The following is a 16,889-nucleotide window of genomic DNA, read 5'->3' on the forward strand; positions in this document are numbered from 1 at the left end:
ATAGTTTCAGCTGTTATTTGGTCTTTGATTGACTTTGACTTACATTTTGTATATGGTATAAGGAAAGGGTTCCATTCATTCCTTTGTGTGTGGCGCCCAGTTGTCCATTTGTTGAAGACATTCTTTCCTTATGTTTTGAACGTATGTATTTATTATTCTAAAATGACACATAATAATTGTACAGTGTGATGTCTCAGTACATATATACTTTTGTAATGATTAGGTGATCTTTCCTATTGAATTTTCTTCACACCATGTGAAAATCCTTTGCCCCACATGGATACACTTATTTTGGGACATTCAATCTGTTCTGTTGACTTATATGTGTATTTTCATGCCAGTGGCATGCTGTGTTGATTACCATAGCTCTGTAGTAGTTTTGAAATAGGGAAATGAGTCCTGTAAGTTTTTCTTTTTCAGTATTGTTTTGGTTATTTAAGGTCCCTTGAAATTGCATCTGAATTTTAGAATCAGTTCTATCTCTGAACAAAAAATAGTTGTTGGGATTTTGATAGGGATTTCATAGAATCTGTGGATTGGTTTGGGAGTATTGCCGTCTTAACAATATTAAATCTTTCCATCTATGAACATAGAATGTCTTTGCATTTGTTTAGGTTTTCACTGATTGTTTTCAAAAATGTTTTGTATTTTTCAGTGTATAAGTCTGTCTTGGGCCTCCTTGGTAAACATTATTATTATTATTTCATTCTTTTTTAAATTGACACATTTTGGATACATACTAATTGTACACATTTATGGGGTATAGTGCAGGGTTCCAGTGCATGTATATATTGTGTAATAATCAAATCAGGGCATTCAGCATATCCATCACCTCAACATGATTGTATCTTTGTGGTGAGGACATTCAAAATTCTCTCTTCTAGCTATTTTGAAATATATAGTACAATACTGTTAATTGTATCCAACCGCCTGTGCTGTAGAACACCGAAACTTCTCTCTCTGTCTCTACCGTTTTACCAGTTGACCAGTCACCCCCATATCTCCTCCTCACTACACTCCCTAACTCTGGTAGCCCCATTCTACTGTCTACTTCTATGAGATCAACTTTTCAAGATTCCATGTGCAAGTGGGATCCTCTGGTGTTTGTCTTTCTCTGACTTATTTCACCTAACATAATGTCTGCCAGGCCATCCACATTGCTGCAAATGACAGGATTCCATTCTGTTTTTAAGACTGAATAAGATTTCATTTTGTGTAATATATAGACCACATTTTCTCTATTTACCCATTGATGAACACAGGTTCAAGTCCATAGTTTGGCTATTGTGATTAGTGTTGCCATAAACATGGGGGTACAGATATCTCTTCAACTTACTGATTTTCTCTCATGTTGTCAATTGTTTCCTTTGCTGTATGGAAGGTTGTTAGTTTTCTGTAAACCCATTTGTCTATTTTTGCTTTTGTTGCCTGTGCTTTTCAGGTATTATCTGAAAAATCCTTGCTAGACCAATGTCCTGAGCACTTCCCCTGTTCTCTTCTAGTTGTCTCTATCGTTGTGGGTCTTTCATTTAGGTCTGTAATAAACCTTGAATTGATTTTTGTATATAGTGAGAGGCAGGGGTCTAGTTTCATTCTGCATGTGGATATCCAGTGTTCTCAGCACCATTTGTTGATGAGACTGTCCTTTTCCCAATGTGTATTCTTGGCACCTTTGTTAAAAATCAGGTGACTGTAAGTACATGGATTTATTTATCTTCTCTCTCTGTTTCACTGGCCTATGTGTCTATTTTCATATCAAGTACCATGCTGTTTTGGTTACTATAGTTTTGTAGTATACTTTGAAATCCAGTAATGTGATGCCTTCAGCTTTGATCTTTGCTCAGGATTGCTTTGAGTATTCTTGGGGTCTTCTTTTATTATTATTCATAGTTAGAATATAGAAATGCAACTATTTTTTTATGCCCTCTTTTTTCCTGAAATTTCTTATGGCTTTAAATAGTTTTTTGGTGGATTCTGTAGGATTTTCTATATGTAAGATCATGTACCTGTGAATACAGATAGTTTTTCCTCTTCCTTTCCAATACAGATGCTTTTTATTTCTTTTTTCTTGCCTAATTTCTCTGGCTAGAACTTGCAGTAGAATGTTGAGTAGAAATGGTGAAAAAGTGTATATTTGTCTTGTTCCTTATCTCAAGGGATAAGCTTTCAGTTTTTCTTCATTGAGTGTGATGCTAGTTGTGGGTTTTTAATAAATGTTCTTCACCACATTGAGGAAGTTCCCTTCTATTCTGGTTTGTTGAATGCTTTATCATGACAGTCTGTTGGATTTTGTCAAATGCTTGTTCTGCATCAATTGAAATTATCATGTTTTATTTTGTTTTATTTTTTTTCCTTCATTCTAGTGAAGTGAAGATACCTGGTGCTTGGCTTTTCTTTGTTCAGAGGTTTTTGTTTACTGATTTATTTCCTTTACTTTTTATAGCTCTGTTCAGATTTTCTGTTCATTATTGGGTCAGTTTTGATAATTTGTGTATTTCTAGAAATCTGTTCATTTCATCTAAATTATCTAACTGGGGGGTGAATACTATGAAATTAGTCAAGGTGTTCATTTACACTTCTCTTTTATTTGTATAGATTTCATACCAAGTACCCCCCACATTCATTTCTGATTTTGGTAATTTGAATGTTCTCTCTTTTTTTTTTTTTTTTTTTTTTTGAGATGGAGTCTCACTCTGTCACCCAGGCTGGAGTGCAGTGGCGCGATCTCAGCTCACTGCAAGCTCTGCCTCCCGGGTTCACACCATTCTCCTGCCTCAGCCTCCCGAGTCATTGGGAGTATAGGCACCCGCCACCACGCCTGGCTAATTTTTTTTTTTTTTTTTTTTGTATTTGTAGTAGAGATGGGGTTTCACCATGTTAGCCAGGTTGGTCTCAATCTCCTGACCTCGTGATCCACCCGCCTTGACCTCCCACAGTGCTGGGATTCCAGGCATGAGCCACCACGCCCAGCTGGGTGTTCTCTTTTTTTATTGGTCAGTCTAGCTAAATGTTGTCACTTTTGTTGATCTCTTCACAGACTTAGCTTTTATTTTTGTTATTATCTCTATTGTTTTTCATTCTATATTTCATTTAGTATCTCCTTCCTTCTGCTAGCTTCAGGTTTAGTTTATTCTTCCTTTTCTAGTTTTTTAAGGTGTAAATGCCATTATTAATTTGAGATATTTATTTGCTCCTAATATAGATGTTCGTTACTATAAATTTTTCTCTAAGCATTGCTTTCATTTCAATCCATAAATTTTGTTATGTTGTGTTTTCACTTTCATTCATCCAAAAGTATTTTCTAATTTTCCTTGTGATTTCTTCCTTGACTTATTGGTTGCTTATGGGTGTGTTCTATTTGATAATTTCCCAGTTTCCCCTTTTAAATTTATTTCTAACTTCATTCCTTTATGGTCAGAGAAGATGCTTTTTATGATTTCAGTTCTTTAAAATTTATTCGGACTTGATTTATGCCTCAACATAGTGTCTACCCTGATGAACATTTCATGGACACGAGAGAAAAATGTGTATTTTGCTGAGTTGAGCACAGTGTTTCGCATATGTCTGTGAGGTCTAGTTGGTTTATAGTGTTCTTCCAGTGATTTCTTTCCTTATTAGCTATATGCATAGATGGTCTATCCATTATTAAAAGTGAGATGTTTTTGGTTCTAGTTATTATTTACAGTCATCTATTTCTGCCTTCAATTTGGTCAATTTTTTTCTTTATTACTTTTGGCTCTGTTATTAGCTGCACGTATGCTTATATTTGTTGTATATTCTTTTGATGGACTGACCCTTTAATAAATATATAATCCTTTTCTTATCTCTCCTCACAATTTTTAACTTAAAGTCTGTCTTAGTCCATCTAGGCTGCTATAGAAAACACTGTAGACTGGGTAATTTGTAAATGACAGAAATGTATGTCTCAGAGTTCTGGAGGCTGAGAAATCCAGGGTCAGGGAACCAGCAGATTCAGTGTCTGGAGGGACCTGTTCCTCACAGACGGGGCCTTCTTTGTGTCCTCACGTAACAGAGGAGCAAAAGAGGAAAAGGGATGAAGTTGCTCCCTTGAGCCCTTTATGAGGGCTAATGTCCTTCATGAGGATGGAGCCCTCATGGCTTAACCACCTCCAAAAAGCTTCACCTCTTAATACTGTTGCTTTTCGGATTCTATCTCAGCATGAATTTTGGAGGAACATGAACATTCAAACTGTGACTAGGTCTATTTTGTCTGATATTTGTATAGCTACTTCAACTCTCTTTTGGTGACTATGTGTATCTTTTCCAAACTTTCACTTTTAACCTAATGGTCTTTTGATCTGAAGTGAATTTATGAAGAGAGCACATTTTAAAACAAGTTTTTAAAAAAATCCATTTTGTCCCTTCCTGCCTTTTATTTAGATGGTTTAATCCCTTTACATTTAAAGTAATTACCAATAAGGAGTATTCACTTCTGCTATTTTTCTATTTGTTTCCTACATGTCTTATTTTTTTTGTTCCTCAATTCCTCCATTACTGCCTTCTTTTGCATTTAATTGACATTTACAGTGTACCATTTTCACTCCCTTCCCATTCTGTTTTTTTATTTTTTGGTATATTTCTTAGTTTTCTATCTAGTGGTTCCCCTGGAGATCATAAGAAATATTTTAAATTTACAAACCTCTGGTTTGCACTAAAACCAACTTAGTTTCAATAGTATACAAAATCTCTGCTCTTATATTGTTATTGTCACTAATTCATCTTTACACATTGTCCATTAACATAAATGTATAATTTTGTTTCATGCCTATTTTTTTAAAGCATGTATGAACAAACAAAGGTATAACAAACCCCAAATACAATACTGTTGGCCTTTATATTTTCCTATGTAATTATCCTTATCAGTGTTATTAGATTAATCATTAGGCTTTGATTTACTGTTTAGTGCCTTTATTTCAGCCTGAATTAAACCCTTTAGCATTTCTTGTAGGACAAGTCTACTAGCAATGAGTTTCCTCAGCTTTTGTTTAAAGTTCTTCATTTTTAAGGATAGTTTTGCTAGATACAGAATTTTGGAGTGACCAGGTTTTCCTCTCAGCACTTTAAATATACTACTCCACTGCTTTCTGGCTTCCGTGGTTCCTGCTGAGAAATCAACTGTTGGTCTTATGGAGGATCCCTTGTACATGACGAGTCGCTTCTCTCTTGCTACTTTCAAGATTCTCTTTACATTTGTCTTTTGAGAGTTTGATTTTAACGTGTCTCAGTGCAGATATTTTTAAGTATAACCTACTTGAAGTTCGTTGAGCTTCTTGGATGCAGACTTATATCTTTCATCAAACTTGGAATTTTTTTACCATTATTTCTTCAAATATTTTTTCTTTCACTTTCTCCTCTCTCTCTTAAAATTTTTTTTTTTTTTTGTTATTCTGTGGAAGAGCCAGTGTTCTCTCTTTCTGTGACTCTGATTATGCATCTCTTAGTATCCTTAATGGTGTCCCACAGGTCTTTTGGGATCTATTGATTTTTTAAATTCTTTTTTCTTTCTGCTCCTCAGACTAGATAATCTGAATTGACTTATATTCAAGTTCATAGATTCTATCTTTTGCTCACTCAAGGGATCTGCTGTTGAACCTTTTAGTGAATTTTTCATTTGTTATTGAACTTTTTTAAGCTACAGAAAAATCTACTCAATTCCTTTTTATAATTTATATATTTTTATCAATATTCCTTATTTGGTAAGATATCATTATCCTGGTTTCCTATAGCTTTTTGAGCATATCTAAGACAGTGTATTTAAAGTATTTGTCTAGTGAGTCTGATAACTTAGCATCCTCAAGGACAATTTCTATTTCCCTTTTCCCCCTATAAATGTGTTATAATTTATGGTTACTTTGCATGTCTCATCTTTTTTGTTGGAAACTGGACATTTTGAATTATTATACTGTGGCAACTCTAGAAATCACATTTTTCTCTATCACCAGGGTTGGTTGTTGCTGATTTTTTTTTTTTTTCTTTGAGATGGAGTCTCGCTGTTTCATCTAGGCTGGAGTGTAGTAGTGTGATCTTGGCTCACTGCAACCTCCACCCCCTGTGTTCAAGCAGTTCTGCCTCTGCCTCCCGAGTAGCTGGAATTACAGGCATCCACCACTAATTTTTGTATTAGTAATTAGTAATAATTTTGTGCCTGGCTAATTTTTGTATTTTTAGTAGAGACAGGGTTTCACCATCTTGGCCAGGCTGGTATTGAACTCCTGACCTCATGATCCACCCGTCTTGGCCTCCCAAAGGGCTGGGATGACAGGCATGAGCTACCGTGCCTGGCCCTGTTTAATGACTTTTCTAAACTCCTTTTGTAAAGACTCTTTGTTGCATGTGACCACTAGGGTCTCTTTTCTGTTGGTTAGTGGGGTTAGTGATTAGACATGTTTCCTTAAATGCCCATAGTAAAAAACAGACAAACAAGCACTCCCGACTCTTCCAGTCTTTGCATGTTAGCTCTTTGTTGGGGCACACCTTCAATACTAAGGCATTATTCTTCACTCGTTCCTTATGCAGAATCAAATTTGCCACTTCTTTCTTCCTTAAGTGGTTTCAAGTTGTTCCCAGATACTAGAATTTCAAAAAAGTTGGTTATGAGTTTTACCACCTAGTCATTACATTAGAGGGAGATGGAGCTTTGGGGTTCCTTACTCTGCCACGTATACTGTTGTTGCTACTTACCCTCAGGCATTTCCTCTGAAGTGCAGGGTGTGGGGTATGTTTGACTAGGCTCACACCAAGAACCAGGTGCAGCAGCATGTGTGGGGCCTGGGGACTGGGGCCAGGGGTGCTGCCCCGTTTCCCAGAGCTTTGGCTGGCAATGAGAAGCAGGATCTGAGAGGGTGTGTGGAGCTCTGTCTTGGTGCTCACTGCCTGCTTATTGGAGACAACATTCAGCAGCTTCACCTTTATTAGCGTTCCCCTGTGTTGGGTGCATTCCAGAGCACTGACAAAGTGTATTTCCATAGTTTTCCCAACTTAATCACTGCCTAAGTGAAGGGATGATGCCCTTCACTTTTTGATTTCCCAGGCAATTGTGGTGACGTCACTCGCCAAAGCTGTTTTCATGCCCTCAGTCTGGTCCCCCAAGTACTGGACTGTGTAACCAGGCTCAGGCTCACATGAAGGAAAGTGCAGACAGTGTCTGCCATGTGCGAGCCACGCTGACTCTTCCTCTCCCCCAGAGTTCAGGCTGGTCAATGGCAGCAGCAGCTGTGAGGGCCGCGTGGAGCTCCAGGTGCAGGGGTCCTGGGCGCCCCTCTGTGCCACCCACTGGGACATAGCAGATGCCACCGTCCTCTGCCATCAGCTCAATTGTGGCAGTGCGGTGGCCACACCTCGAGGAGGCCATTTTGGGGACGGGGACGCTGCCATCTGGCCTGACGCGTTTCACTGTGGGGGGACAGAACCCTACTTGTGGAATTGCCCAGTAAGCACCCTGGGCGTCCCGGCCTGTGCCCCGGGAAACTCAGCCTCCGCGGTCTGCTCAGGTGGGTGCAGCCAGGACGGTGGAGGAGGAGGGTGGGTGAGAGGCATGGACAGAGGGGGCGGAGAGGGAGGGGCCCTGCTGTGGGGTGGTTCCGGGTCCCTCCCGCTGACACCCTGGGTCCCCTGTGCGTCCCCATCCCCAGGTCTGCCCCACGCCGTGCGGCTGAGGGAAGGACAGAGCCGCTGTGATGGCCGCGTGGAGGTCTCCCTGGAGGGCGTGTGGGGCCGCGTCCTGGACGATGCCTGGGACCTGCGCGGCGCGGACGTGGTGTGCCGGCAGCTCGGGTGCGGAGCGGCCGAACAAGCCTATGACGCACCTGCCCCCAGCCGCGGGTCCGTCCAGGTGTCGCTGAGCCGTGCGCGCTGTCTGGGCACCGAGACCCGCCTGACTCAGTGCAACGTGTCCGCGACCCTGCAGGAGCCCGCGGGAACCTCGCGGGACGCCGGCGTGGTGTGCTCTGGTGAGGGCAGAACCGCATCCCCCATGGCCCGTCGCCGCGGGGTCCTGGGCGCCCTGACTCTGTCTCTCCACAGGGAGCCTCGGGGTGCGGCTGGCCGCGGGGCCGGGGCGCTGTGCGGGGCGCGTGGAGGTGCTGCACGGGGGTGCGTGGGGCACCGTGTGTGACGACGCCTGGGACCTGCAGGACGCGCACGTGGTCTGCAGGCAGCTGGGCTGTGGCCGCGCCCTGAGCGCCCTGGGGGCCGCACACTTCGGAGCCGGGGCAGGGCGCATCTGGCTGGATGAGCTGGGCTGCCAGGGCCACGAGTCTGCGCTGTGGCAGTGCCCGTCGGCGGGCTGGGGCCAGCACGACTGCAGCCACAAGGAGGACGCCAGTGTCTTCTGCTCAGGTCCTGCAGCGCTTCCACCTTGTCGCCCCCACCCGCACTCCGAGCTGGGCCTTGTTGACTGGCCTCTCTCTCTGCAGAGTTCACGGATCTGAGGCTTCAGGACCACAGGCAGCCATGCGCAGGGCGGCTGGAAATTTTCTACAATGGGACCTGGGGTGGCGTCTGCCGGACCCTGAGTGCGGCCTCCCTTGAGGTCCTGTGTAGGCAGCTGGGCTGTGGGTCCCACGGGCAGCTGCAGGCCAGGAGAGGAAGCTGGTCTGCTCCTGAGTTTCTCTGGGTGGGTTCCATCCAGTGCAGGGACAGGCATGACCGGTCCCTGTGGCAGTGCCCATCAGCCCCCTGGGACCAGCATTCATGCTCCAGTGGAGAGGAAGCGTGGGTCCTGTGCACAGGTGAGTGGGTGGGCCTGTGTGGGGGGGGAGTGGTGGTGGAGAGGGGCCTCTGAGGGGCCCCACACTGTGTCTGCCTGGGCCCTTTCCTGGGAGATGAAATGTCAGTTTCCCTTTTCCTTATTCTGGATGAGTCTGCCCTGTGCTGGTCCAGTCAAAGGTGGGGGTCCCTGCGCTGAGGCTCTGGGCTGGGTGGGGAACATCTGGAGTCTTCCCAGACCCGGTGATCTCCTCAGTGAGGGAAGCAGGACCCCTGCACTTCCCGGTATGGTCTGAGGACGTCCCACAGGGAGACGTCCCCCTTGGAAAAGACTCCAGCACAGTTTGTGGAATCTGTAATCCCATGTGGAGATCTCTTGCTTAAACAGAGGGTTCTCTCTTTAGCAGAAATTGGTGTGTTGGGGAGACAGAGGGAAAAAGGAAACGAAAAATATTTTACATAATTTAGCTGCTGAGCTTGCAAATACAGAAACGGGTCCCCATTTCCTGTGCAGAAAAGGCAGGAGAAGTTCCTGAGGACCCTGGGGAGCCCCTCAACTGCTCCTCCTCGCTCGGCTGCCCAGGTACCCCCCTGTCCTTGTCCCTCCTCGCTCGGCTGCCCAGGTACCCCTCTGTCCTTGTCCCTGTCCTCCTTCCCATCCCGGTCCAGCCCCCGCAGTGACCGCAGCCCCCGTTCCAGAGGAGGGCGCGCTGCGCGTGCGCGGGGGCGAGGACCGCTGCTCCGGGCGCGTGGAGCTCTGGCACGCGGGCTCCTGGGGCACCGTGTGTGACGACGGCTGGGACCTGGCGGACGCGGAGGTCGTCTGCCGCCAGCTGGGCTGTGGTGGGGCCGTCGCCGCCCTGGGGGCCGCCGCCTTTGGCCCTGGCTCCGGACCCGTGTGGCTGGACGAGGTGGGGTGCCGGGGCAGCGAGGCGTCCCTGCGGGGCTGCCCTGCGGAGCGGTGGGGACGCGGAGACTGCGCGCACAAGGAGGACGCGGGCGTGCGCTGCTTGGGTGAGTGGGGGGCGTTGGGAAACGGGTCATGAGGCCGGCAGAGGCCGCTGGGATGGGGTCGGTCTTGAGTGTTGCTTCCGTCGCTTCGGTGGGCAGGAGAGCACGCCCAGGCTTTAGCGGGCTGGTTTCCACCCTGGGATTTTTCTGGGATAAGCTGATTTGCTGTGGAGGCCTGTTTGGGACATGCACCCCCTGGGGTTTCCCCCAATCTTTTTTGGGAAGTCCCTTTTGTTTATTCCAATCCTTGTCCATTTCGGGTATGTGTCACCTGGGTGTTGGCAGGTTCAGTTGTTCCCAAAGCCTGCACCTCATTCTCTTTGCAGCAAACAAACAGTTAACCACAGCGATGACCTTAGCACAAATAGCAGCAGTGGGTAACTTTCCCTGAGCCGCCCCCATTCTCTGTGCTCTGGTCACCTCTTGTGACTTGCCCTGGCATCTGCTTGGGGGCCATGTTTTACCAAGGAAGGGGGCTGTCCCTGGAAAGCAGACCCCCCCAGTGGACACTAGTCATTCTGGGGTGCTCTGCGCAGCTGAAAGCAGCAGATGCCCCCCCAGCACTTCCAACTCGCAGGTCCCCCATGAGGGAGGGGTGTGGCTGGGCCCTTGGAGCCACCCTGTCCTGCGGAGGGTGTGCAGGTCCCCGCTGGCCACTCTGCTGGCTCAAGACCTCTCCTTCCTCAGAGCCTGGCCCAGGCTCCCCACTGCCTGCAGCGCCCTTCCGGACACTCTGGGTGGTCAGTGTCATCCTGGGAGCCCTTCTTGGTCTTCTCCTTCTGGGCCTCATGGCCTTTCTGATTCTGCCTCGAGTCACACAAGCCATGCAGAGGGGTAAGCGTGACCCCACCCTGATCCCATCAGCTGGTGTGTGTGTGGGAGCAGGAGCAGCTCACAGCTCCAACCTGGCGTTGGGGTCCGGGCAGGTGGGATGCTCCATAGGTCAGGCCTGTGCAGAGCTACCCCCACAGTCCAGGGAAGCTGAAGAAAGAGAGACAAATCCAGTTTCTTAGGAAGAAACGCTTAAAAGGGACTTATGAGGACAAGCGATGTCCGTGCCTTGGACGGCCTTTAGCTGAGACGGTGGATGCCCATATGATCATCCCTCACAACTAGAAGTTTTATACCCCAGGGGAAGGGGACGTGCAGGACAATTGCTTAAGGGCAGGATTTACGGTAAATGCATGCTCTTATGCAAGGAACAGTAGATAAAATAGAAATCTTAGAGGCCTTCCCGGAACTCGAGTTGGTCAGAAGTCAACATGGTGGGTCCGCATCTAAGGCAGTTGTTTCAGCCTGCAGGCTGGTCTCACTTAGGGCTTTTTTTTCTTTTTTTGTTTTTGAGACAGAGTCTCGCTCTGCCGCCCAGGCTGGAGTGCAGTGGCCGGATCTCCGCTCACTGTAAGCTCCGCCTCCCAGGTTCACGCCATTCTCCGGCCTCAGCCTCCCGAGTAGCTGGGACTACAGGCGCCCGCCACCGCGCCCGGCTAGTTTTTTGTATTTTTTAGTAGAAACGGGGTTTCACCGTGTTGGCCAGGATGGTCTCGATCTCCTGACCTCGTGATCCGCCCGTCTCGGCCTCCCAAAGTGCTAGGATTACAGGCTTGAGCCACCGTGCCTGGCCACTTAGGGCTCATTTTATTGGCCAGAGAGAGTGGCAGACATCTGCCTCAGCCTCCAGCCCTCAAGACTGAGCTGAACCCTAGAAGGTTCCCCCAGGCAGCACACTGGGGCTCACCGGGAAGCATCATGTGGTTGACTGACAAGGGACAGTGGCCAGGGATGGGAGGGCACTGGGGGTCTGGCTGTGTTCCTGTGGCCCCCCCATCCTAGCCAACAGCGTCCTGCCTTTCTGCTGCCTGGGTGGGGTTCCCGCCTGGAGTCGCTGCCCTCCCTTGCCTGTGGCCACGTCCACACTGAGGGCCTGCGTGTGACCATGTTCACCTTGCTTCAGGTCTGGGAAGATCTGAGGCATCTCCTGAAGAAGCGATCTATGATGTCATTGGGGAAATGCCGCTAGCAGGACTGTACGAGGAAATCATGGAGGCCGAGGCCATGCCCCAGGATGAGGAGGACGCAGGTGTGGTGAAGGGGGACACAGAAACAGCAGGTGGGTTTGTGCTCCAGCTCAGGGGTGAGCTCTGGGGCGGGCTATGGATGCTGACCGCAGGATGCAGTGGAAAGGGACTCTGACCACAGGAGCCTGGCTTCAGAAGGGCTGTCCACAGGGTTCATGGATGCGAGGGGACCCGTGGGCAGGGGAGAGCAGGGCCACACTAATGAGGGCAGAGTCAGTGGCTGGAGTCCCCATCGGAGAGGCCTGCCCTGGGGTGGGAGAAGAGGGCTGTTGGGTGCGCCGGGAGCCGTGGGTCTGGCAGGGGCCTATGCTGCAGCTTGCTCAGCCTGTTTCCTCACCTGTGGGAACTGCGCTGCTGTTGCAGGTGCTTGAGGTGCTTCAGTGTCAAGATGCCTTGAACGTTGCCAGGTGCTTTCCGGTTGACATGTTTGTGCGTCCCTATCTTATGGGCTTGCCAAATGTGCTTTGGGGACAACTTGTACATGTGCCGATTTGGTCATGCGGTGTCTCCTGCGCCAGTTTCAGGGGAGGCGTCTAACCTCCTGGAGGGACAGTCTACACGTGTGGAGGGAGGAACCAACAGACCCGTTTCTCAGGGATATGACGAGGCTGCATTTCCGCTGGAGGGGATGACATTGTAAAGCACCCTGAGGAGGAGATCCACCAGCTGGCTGTCGAAATCACAGCTCTTCATTCTCTTGTACAGTTGTAGTGGATTTCGTGAGAACGTCTTGGATGCCTTTCTCTTGCAATGTCCTCCACATCCGTATAAAATCCAGTCTTTCCAGGCCCTGCCTGGCTCTAACCCCCATCCCCTTCGAGGGCCATCTGCTGTGGACGGTTGTGCTGGGTAACCTTCAGATTTCTCACACATTACAGCAAATGCAAATATGTATAGAAATCAGTGGTTACGTTTGTGGTTTAGAGACACGTGGTGCCGTCTTCATCTTCTGCACCCAGCAGTGCGTTGCAGAGCTCCTCACGCCAGAACATTCCTCTTTTTTTCTTAAAATCTCTTCTTAATTGAATCCAAAGTATCTTTTAGATGTCTACTTGTGTAATCATGTCATCCGTGAATATTCAGATTTATCTTCTCCTTCCAATCCATGTACCTTTAATCTCTTTTTCTGTGCTTTGTTTTGTGGACTGGGACCCTTCAGTCCAGTGTTGAATAGAGGTGGCCAATGGGGGTCTTATCTCATTCATGGACTCAGAGCAAACGTGTTCCACATTTAATTTCACTATTAAATATAATATTTGATGTTCGGTTTTGTAGATGCTATTTATCAGATCAAGGAAAGCCCAGTCTATCCCTAATTTGTTAAGGGTTTTGCTTTTTATCATAAATAAGTGTTGACTTTTATGAAATTCTTTTTGGTATCTATTAAGATGATAGATGATTTGATTTTCATATGTTACATTAACCATGGGTTAAACAAACTTACCTTTATCATGATATATTATTTTTGTATTTCACAGGAATTAGTTTGGTAATACATTGGGTCAATGTTTAAAAAAGAAAATGATGTGTGATTTTTTTCTTTTGTTGTAGTATTTCTGTTTAATTTTTGCTACGAGGATTATTCAGGTACCGTAAGAGTTAGGAGTATATTCTCTTTAAAAAAATATTTGCTAATTTAGGCTCCCACCAACAATGTAAAAGTGTTCCTATTTATCCACATCCTCTCCAGCATCTGTTGTTTGCTGACTTTTTAATAATCACCATTCTAACCGGCACGAGATAATATCTCATTGTGGTTTTGATTTGCATTTCTCTAATGACCAGTGATGATGAACTTTTTTTTCATATGTTTGTTGGCTGCATAAACATCTTCTTTTGAGAAGTGTCTGTTCATATCCTTCACCCACTTTTTGATGGGGTTGTTTGCTTTTATCTTGTAAATTTGTTTAAGTTTCTTGTAGATTCTGGACATTAGCCCTTTGTCAGATGGATAGATTGCAAAAATTTTCTCCCATTCTGTAGGTTGCCTGTTCATTCTGATGACCCATCAATGATAGACAGGATAAAGAAAATGTGGCACATATACACCATGGAATACTATGCAGCCATAAAAAAGTATGAGTTCATGTCCTTTGCAGGGACATGGATGAAGCTGGAAACCATCATTCTCAGCAAACTAACACAGGAACAGAAAACCAAACACTGCATGTTCTCACTCATAAGTGGGAACTGAACAATGAGAACACATGGACACAGGGAGGGGAATATCACACACTGGGGCCTGTCAGGGGGTGGGGGGCTAGGGGAGGGATAGCATTAGGAGAAATACTTAATGGGTTGATGGGTGCAGCAAACCACCATGGCACCTCTAGACCTGTGTAACAAACCTGCACATTCTGCACATGTATCCCAGAACTTAAAGTATAATAAAAAAAATTTGCAAGAGTTTATTTATGTAGCATTGGTTTTATTTCTTCTTAAACATTTGGAAGAATTCACCAGTAAAGCTCTCTATCTAGGCTTGGAGTTTCCTTTTTAGGAAGGTTTTTTTTCCCCAGATTTAATTTTTAAAAATAAATAATTGAAGTATTCAGATTCTGTATTTCCTATTAGATCTGCTTTGTTCAGTTCTTTTTAAAATGAATTGGTACATTTAATCTAAATTTTCAAGTTTGTCGGTATAAATTTGTTAGTAGTGTCTTTCTACTAGCCTTACATGTCTACAAAATCTGTAGTCATATGCATTTTTCAATCCTGATAGTGGCAATTTGTCTCTTCTCTCCCCCCACCCCCTTGTTTTTTTGAGACCAGGGTCTCACCGTGTTGCCCAGACCAGACTCAAACTCCTGGGCTCTAGCGATCCTCCCTCACAGCCCCCCGCACAGCTGGGACTCTGGGCGCTCTGCTGTTCTTGACCGGTGCTGCTGGTGGCTTATTCATCTCATTAGTCTTTTCAAGGCATGTGGAGCTTGTGCCTTTGGTTGTCTTGATTTTTCTTAGTGAACATCTGCCTTCTAATTCATTTCTTTCTGGTCTCATCTTTGTGATTTACTTCTGCTTATTCTAGCTTTTTTATATGGACATTCAGATTGTTTATGTTCAGCATTTTTTCTTTTTTAATGCATATATTTTAGGTTATAACTTTCCCTTTAGCATGGCTTTAGCTGCATTCCAAGAGTTTTGATATGTTGTGATTTTGTTTTAATAGGTTTATTGGGGTATAATTAGCATACAATAAACTTCACATATTTAAAGAATATATTGCAATAAGTTTTGACATGTGCATACACCCCTGAAAGGATCTCAGCGTCTATGAGAATGGACGCATCCATCACCCCCAACGTTTTTCATCTATGTTTGAATGTCTGCCCTGTCCCTTCCTGTGCCCTGTTCGTACTATTTGAATTTTGTGTAAATGGATTATATAGCACGTACTCTGTTTTGGGGGATGAGAGTCTAGCTTTTTTCGCTCAGCACAATTACTTGCGATTCATCCATGTGGTGAGAAACCATAGTTCATTTCTTCCTCTTGGTAAATAGCGCTCCATTGTGCTGTTCACCTGTTCACTTGTTGATGGACATTTGCATTGCTTAAAGTATCGGGCCATTGCAAAAAAATCTGCCACAAATATTCATGTACGAGTCATTACAGGGACATGTGCTTTCATTTCTCTCGGCTGCCTAGGAATGGAACGACTGTGCGGTAGGTGCAAGTTTAACATTCCACCCTTTCTGGAGTGGCTGCATCATGTCAGATCCCCTGGTAATCTCTGAGTGTTCTGCTTCCTCCACAAGGTTCCAGCACTCGGTTGATAATGTTTGACATTCTAGCAGATATACGGTGCTGTGTCCTCGTGGTTTTAATTTGCATTTACCTAAGGACTAACGATGCTGAACACCTTCTCACGTGCTTACTTGCCATCTGTTGAAGTGTCTGTTCACAATGTTTGCTCAGGCTCTCTTGGGTTGTTTGAGTTTTGAGTGTTCTCATGAGGTCCTCTGGGGTGGTCCTTTCCCAGCTGTGGCCCTGGTACTGAGGGGTCCTCCCCACAACAGGAACACAGGAAGCGAGTGTTCAATCAAGTCCTGCAGGGTGGCCTCAGCCAGGCCCGGATGTGGGCATGGGAGCCAGGCCACACTAAGCACCCAGAGCCCCTCTGTACCCCGTTCCTGATGGCACCAGCCCCCAGGTTGAAACAATGGGCAGAGCTTGTCTGTTTGGTCGTTTGCTGCCTTAACAGCCCACTGAGCACGGCTCAGTGCCAGCTCCCTGACAGTCTGTAAACAAGGTGGGAAAGGCAGGGCTCAGGGAGCTCCTCACGGAGGTCGAAGACAATTAATGAACACACCAGAAAAGGGACAGACAATGATGCAAATAGTACATGCTGTACGGAGATTTACAGTGGGGAGATGAGGAGAGAGCCCCGGCGACCACTTTCAGTTGGGCCCTGTCTCAGTCCTCTTGTGACCTTTAGACCAAGGCTTTATCGATGAGGTGGGACCAGACATGCAGAGCCTGGAGCCGGAAGGAGCTGGGTGCCCACAGAGGCAGGAGGATGGTACGAGGCAGGCCAGAGAGCGCAGCAGGCCCCGAGGACACACACGACCTGCCCCCTCTCACCTTCCCTACAAGGTGTGGGGTCTCCGCGGACTAAGACAATATCCTTGCCTCTCCAAGGGTTAACATTCTTTTTAAATATCCATAGGATATTTGAAAAACCTGATCATGCTTCAATTATCATGTTTAACTGAAAAAGAATGAGATGACACGTGCAGCACGCATGTCACGTTCAGCTCACACAGACCGGTCAGCGTGGGCCCCGGCGTTTGTTGATGGATGTGCACTGGGTCACAGGAAAGTCTCAGCCAGGTTTCAAAAGTAGACCCAATCTACTTATGCCCTTTGACTGCAAGTCCACACAGTTAGAATTGACAACACAAGGATGACTTCTACAATGAACAGTCTTGATACTTAAAAACATTCATTCAAGTAATTTGGGTCAAAGAGAAAGTCAATATTGATATTACAGACCATGTAGAAATCCACAGTCACAAGGTCACTGCCCTCAGTTTCTGGGGTCTGCGTAGTTGGAAGCATTTCACTGTCTCCTC

At 46.2% G+C, this 16,889-nt stretch overlaps 1 protein-coding gene across 12 annotated transcripts in view; it reads left to right on the forward strand.

Annotated features, from left to right (window-relative positions):
* LOC100427702 (scavenger receptor cysteine-rich domain-containing protein SCART1-like) overlaps positions 1 to 16,889 on the forward strand; it is a 57,317-nt gene that overhangs the window by 5,281 nt on the left and 35,147 nt on the right. For 2 of the 12 annotated variants that reach the window (XM_077947909.1, XM_077947912.1), the window contains 9 exons: positions 7,206 to 7,511; positions 7,653 to 7,970; positions 8,044 to 8,358; positions 8,436 to 8,750; positions 9,242 to 9,310; positions 9,427 to 9,741; positions 10,426 to 10,572; positions 11,693 to 11,848; positions 12,335 to 14,227. In XM_077947909.1, the coding sequence (XP_077804035.1) occupies positions 7,206 to 7,511; positions 7,653 to 7,970; positions 8,044 to 8,358; positions 8,436 to 8,750; positions 9,242 to 9,310; positions 9,427 to 9,741; positions 10,426 to 10,572; positions 11,693 to 11,848; positions 12,335 to 12,456 (2,063 nt within the window). In that variant the 3' untranslated portion in view covers positions 12,457 to 14,227. Of the gene's footprint in view, positions 1 to 7,205; positions 7,512 to 7,652; positions 7,971 to 8,043; positions 8,359 to 8,435; positions 8,751 to 9,241; positions 9,742 to 10,425; positions 10,573 to 11,087; positions 11,140 to 11,692; positions 11,849 to 12,179; positions 12,246 to 12,334; positions 14,228 to 16,889 lie in introns of those variants that run through there. The other 10 variants (XR_013398464.1, XR_013398467.1, XR_013398465.1 and 7 more) reach the window with 10 other exon arrangements.

The sequence above is a fragment of the Macaca mulatta genome, chromosome 9, assembly GCF_049350105.2.
Source record: "Macaca mulatta isolate MMU2019108-1 chromosome 9, T2T-MMU8v2.0, whole genome shotgun sequence".
Lineage (NCBI taxonomy): Eukaryota > Metazoa > Chordata > Mammalia > Primates > Cercopithecidae > Macaca > Macaca mulatta.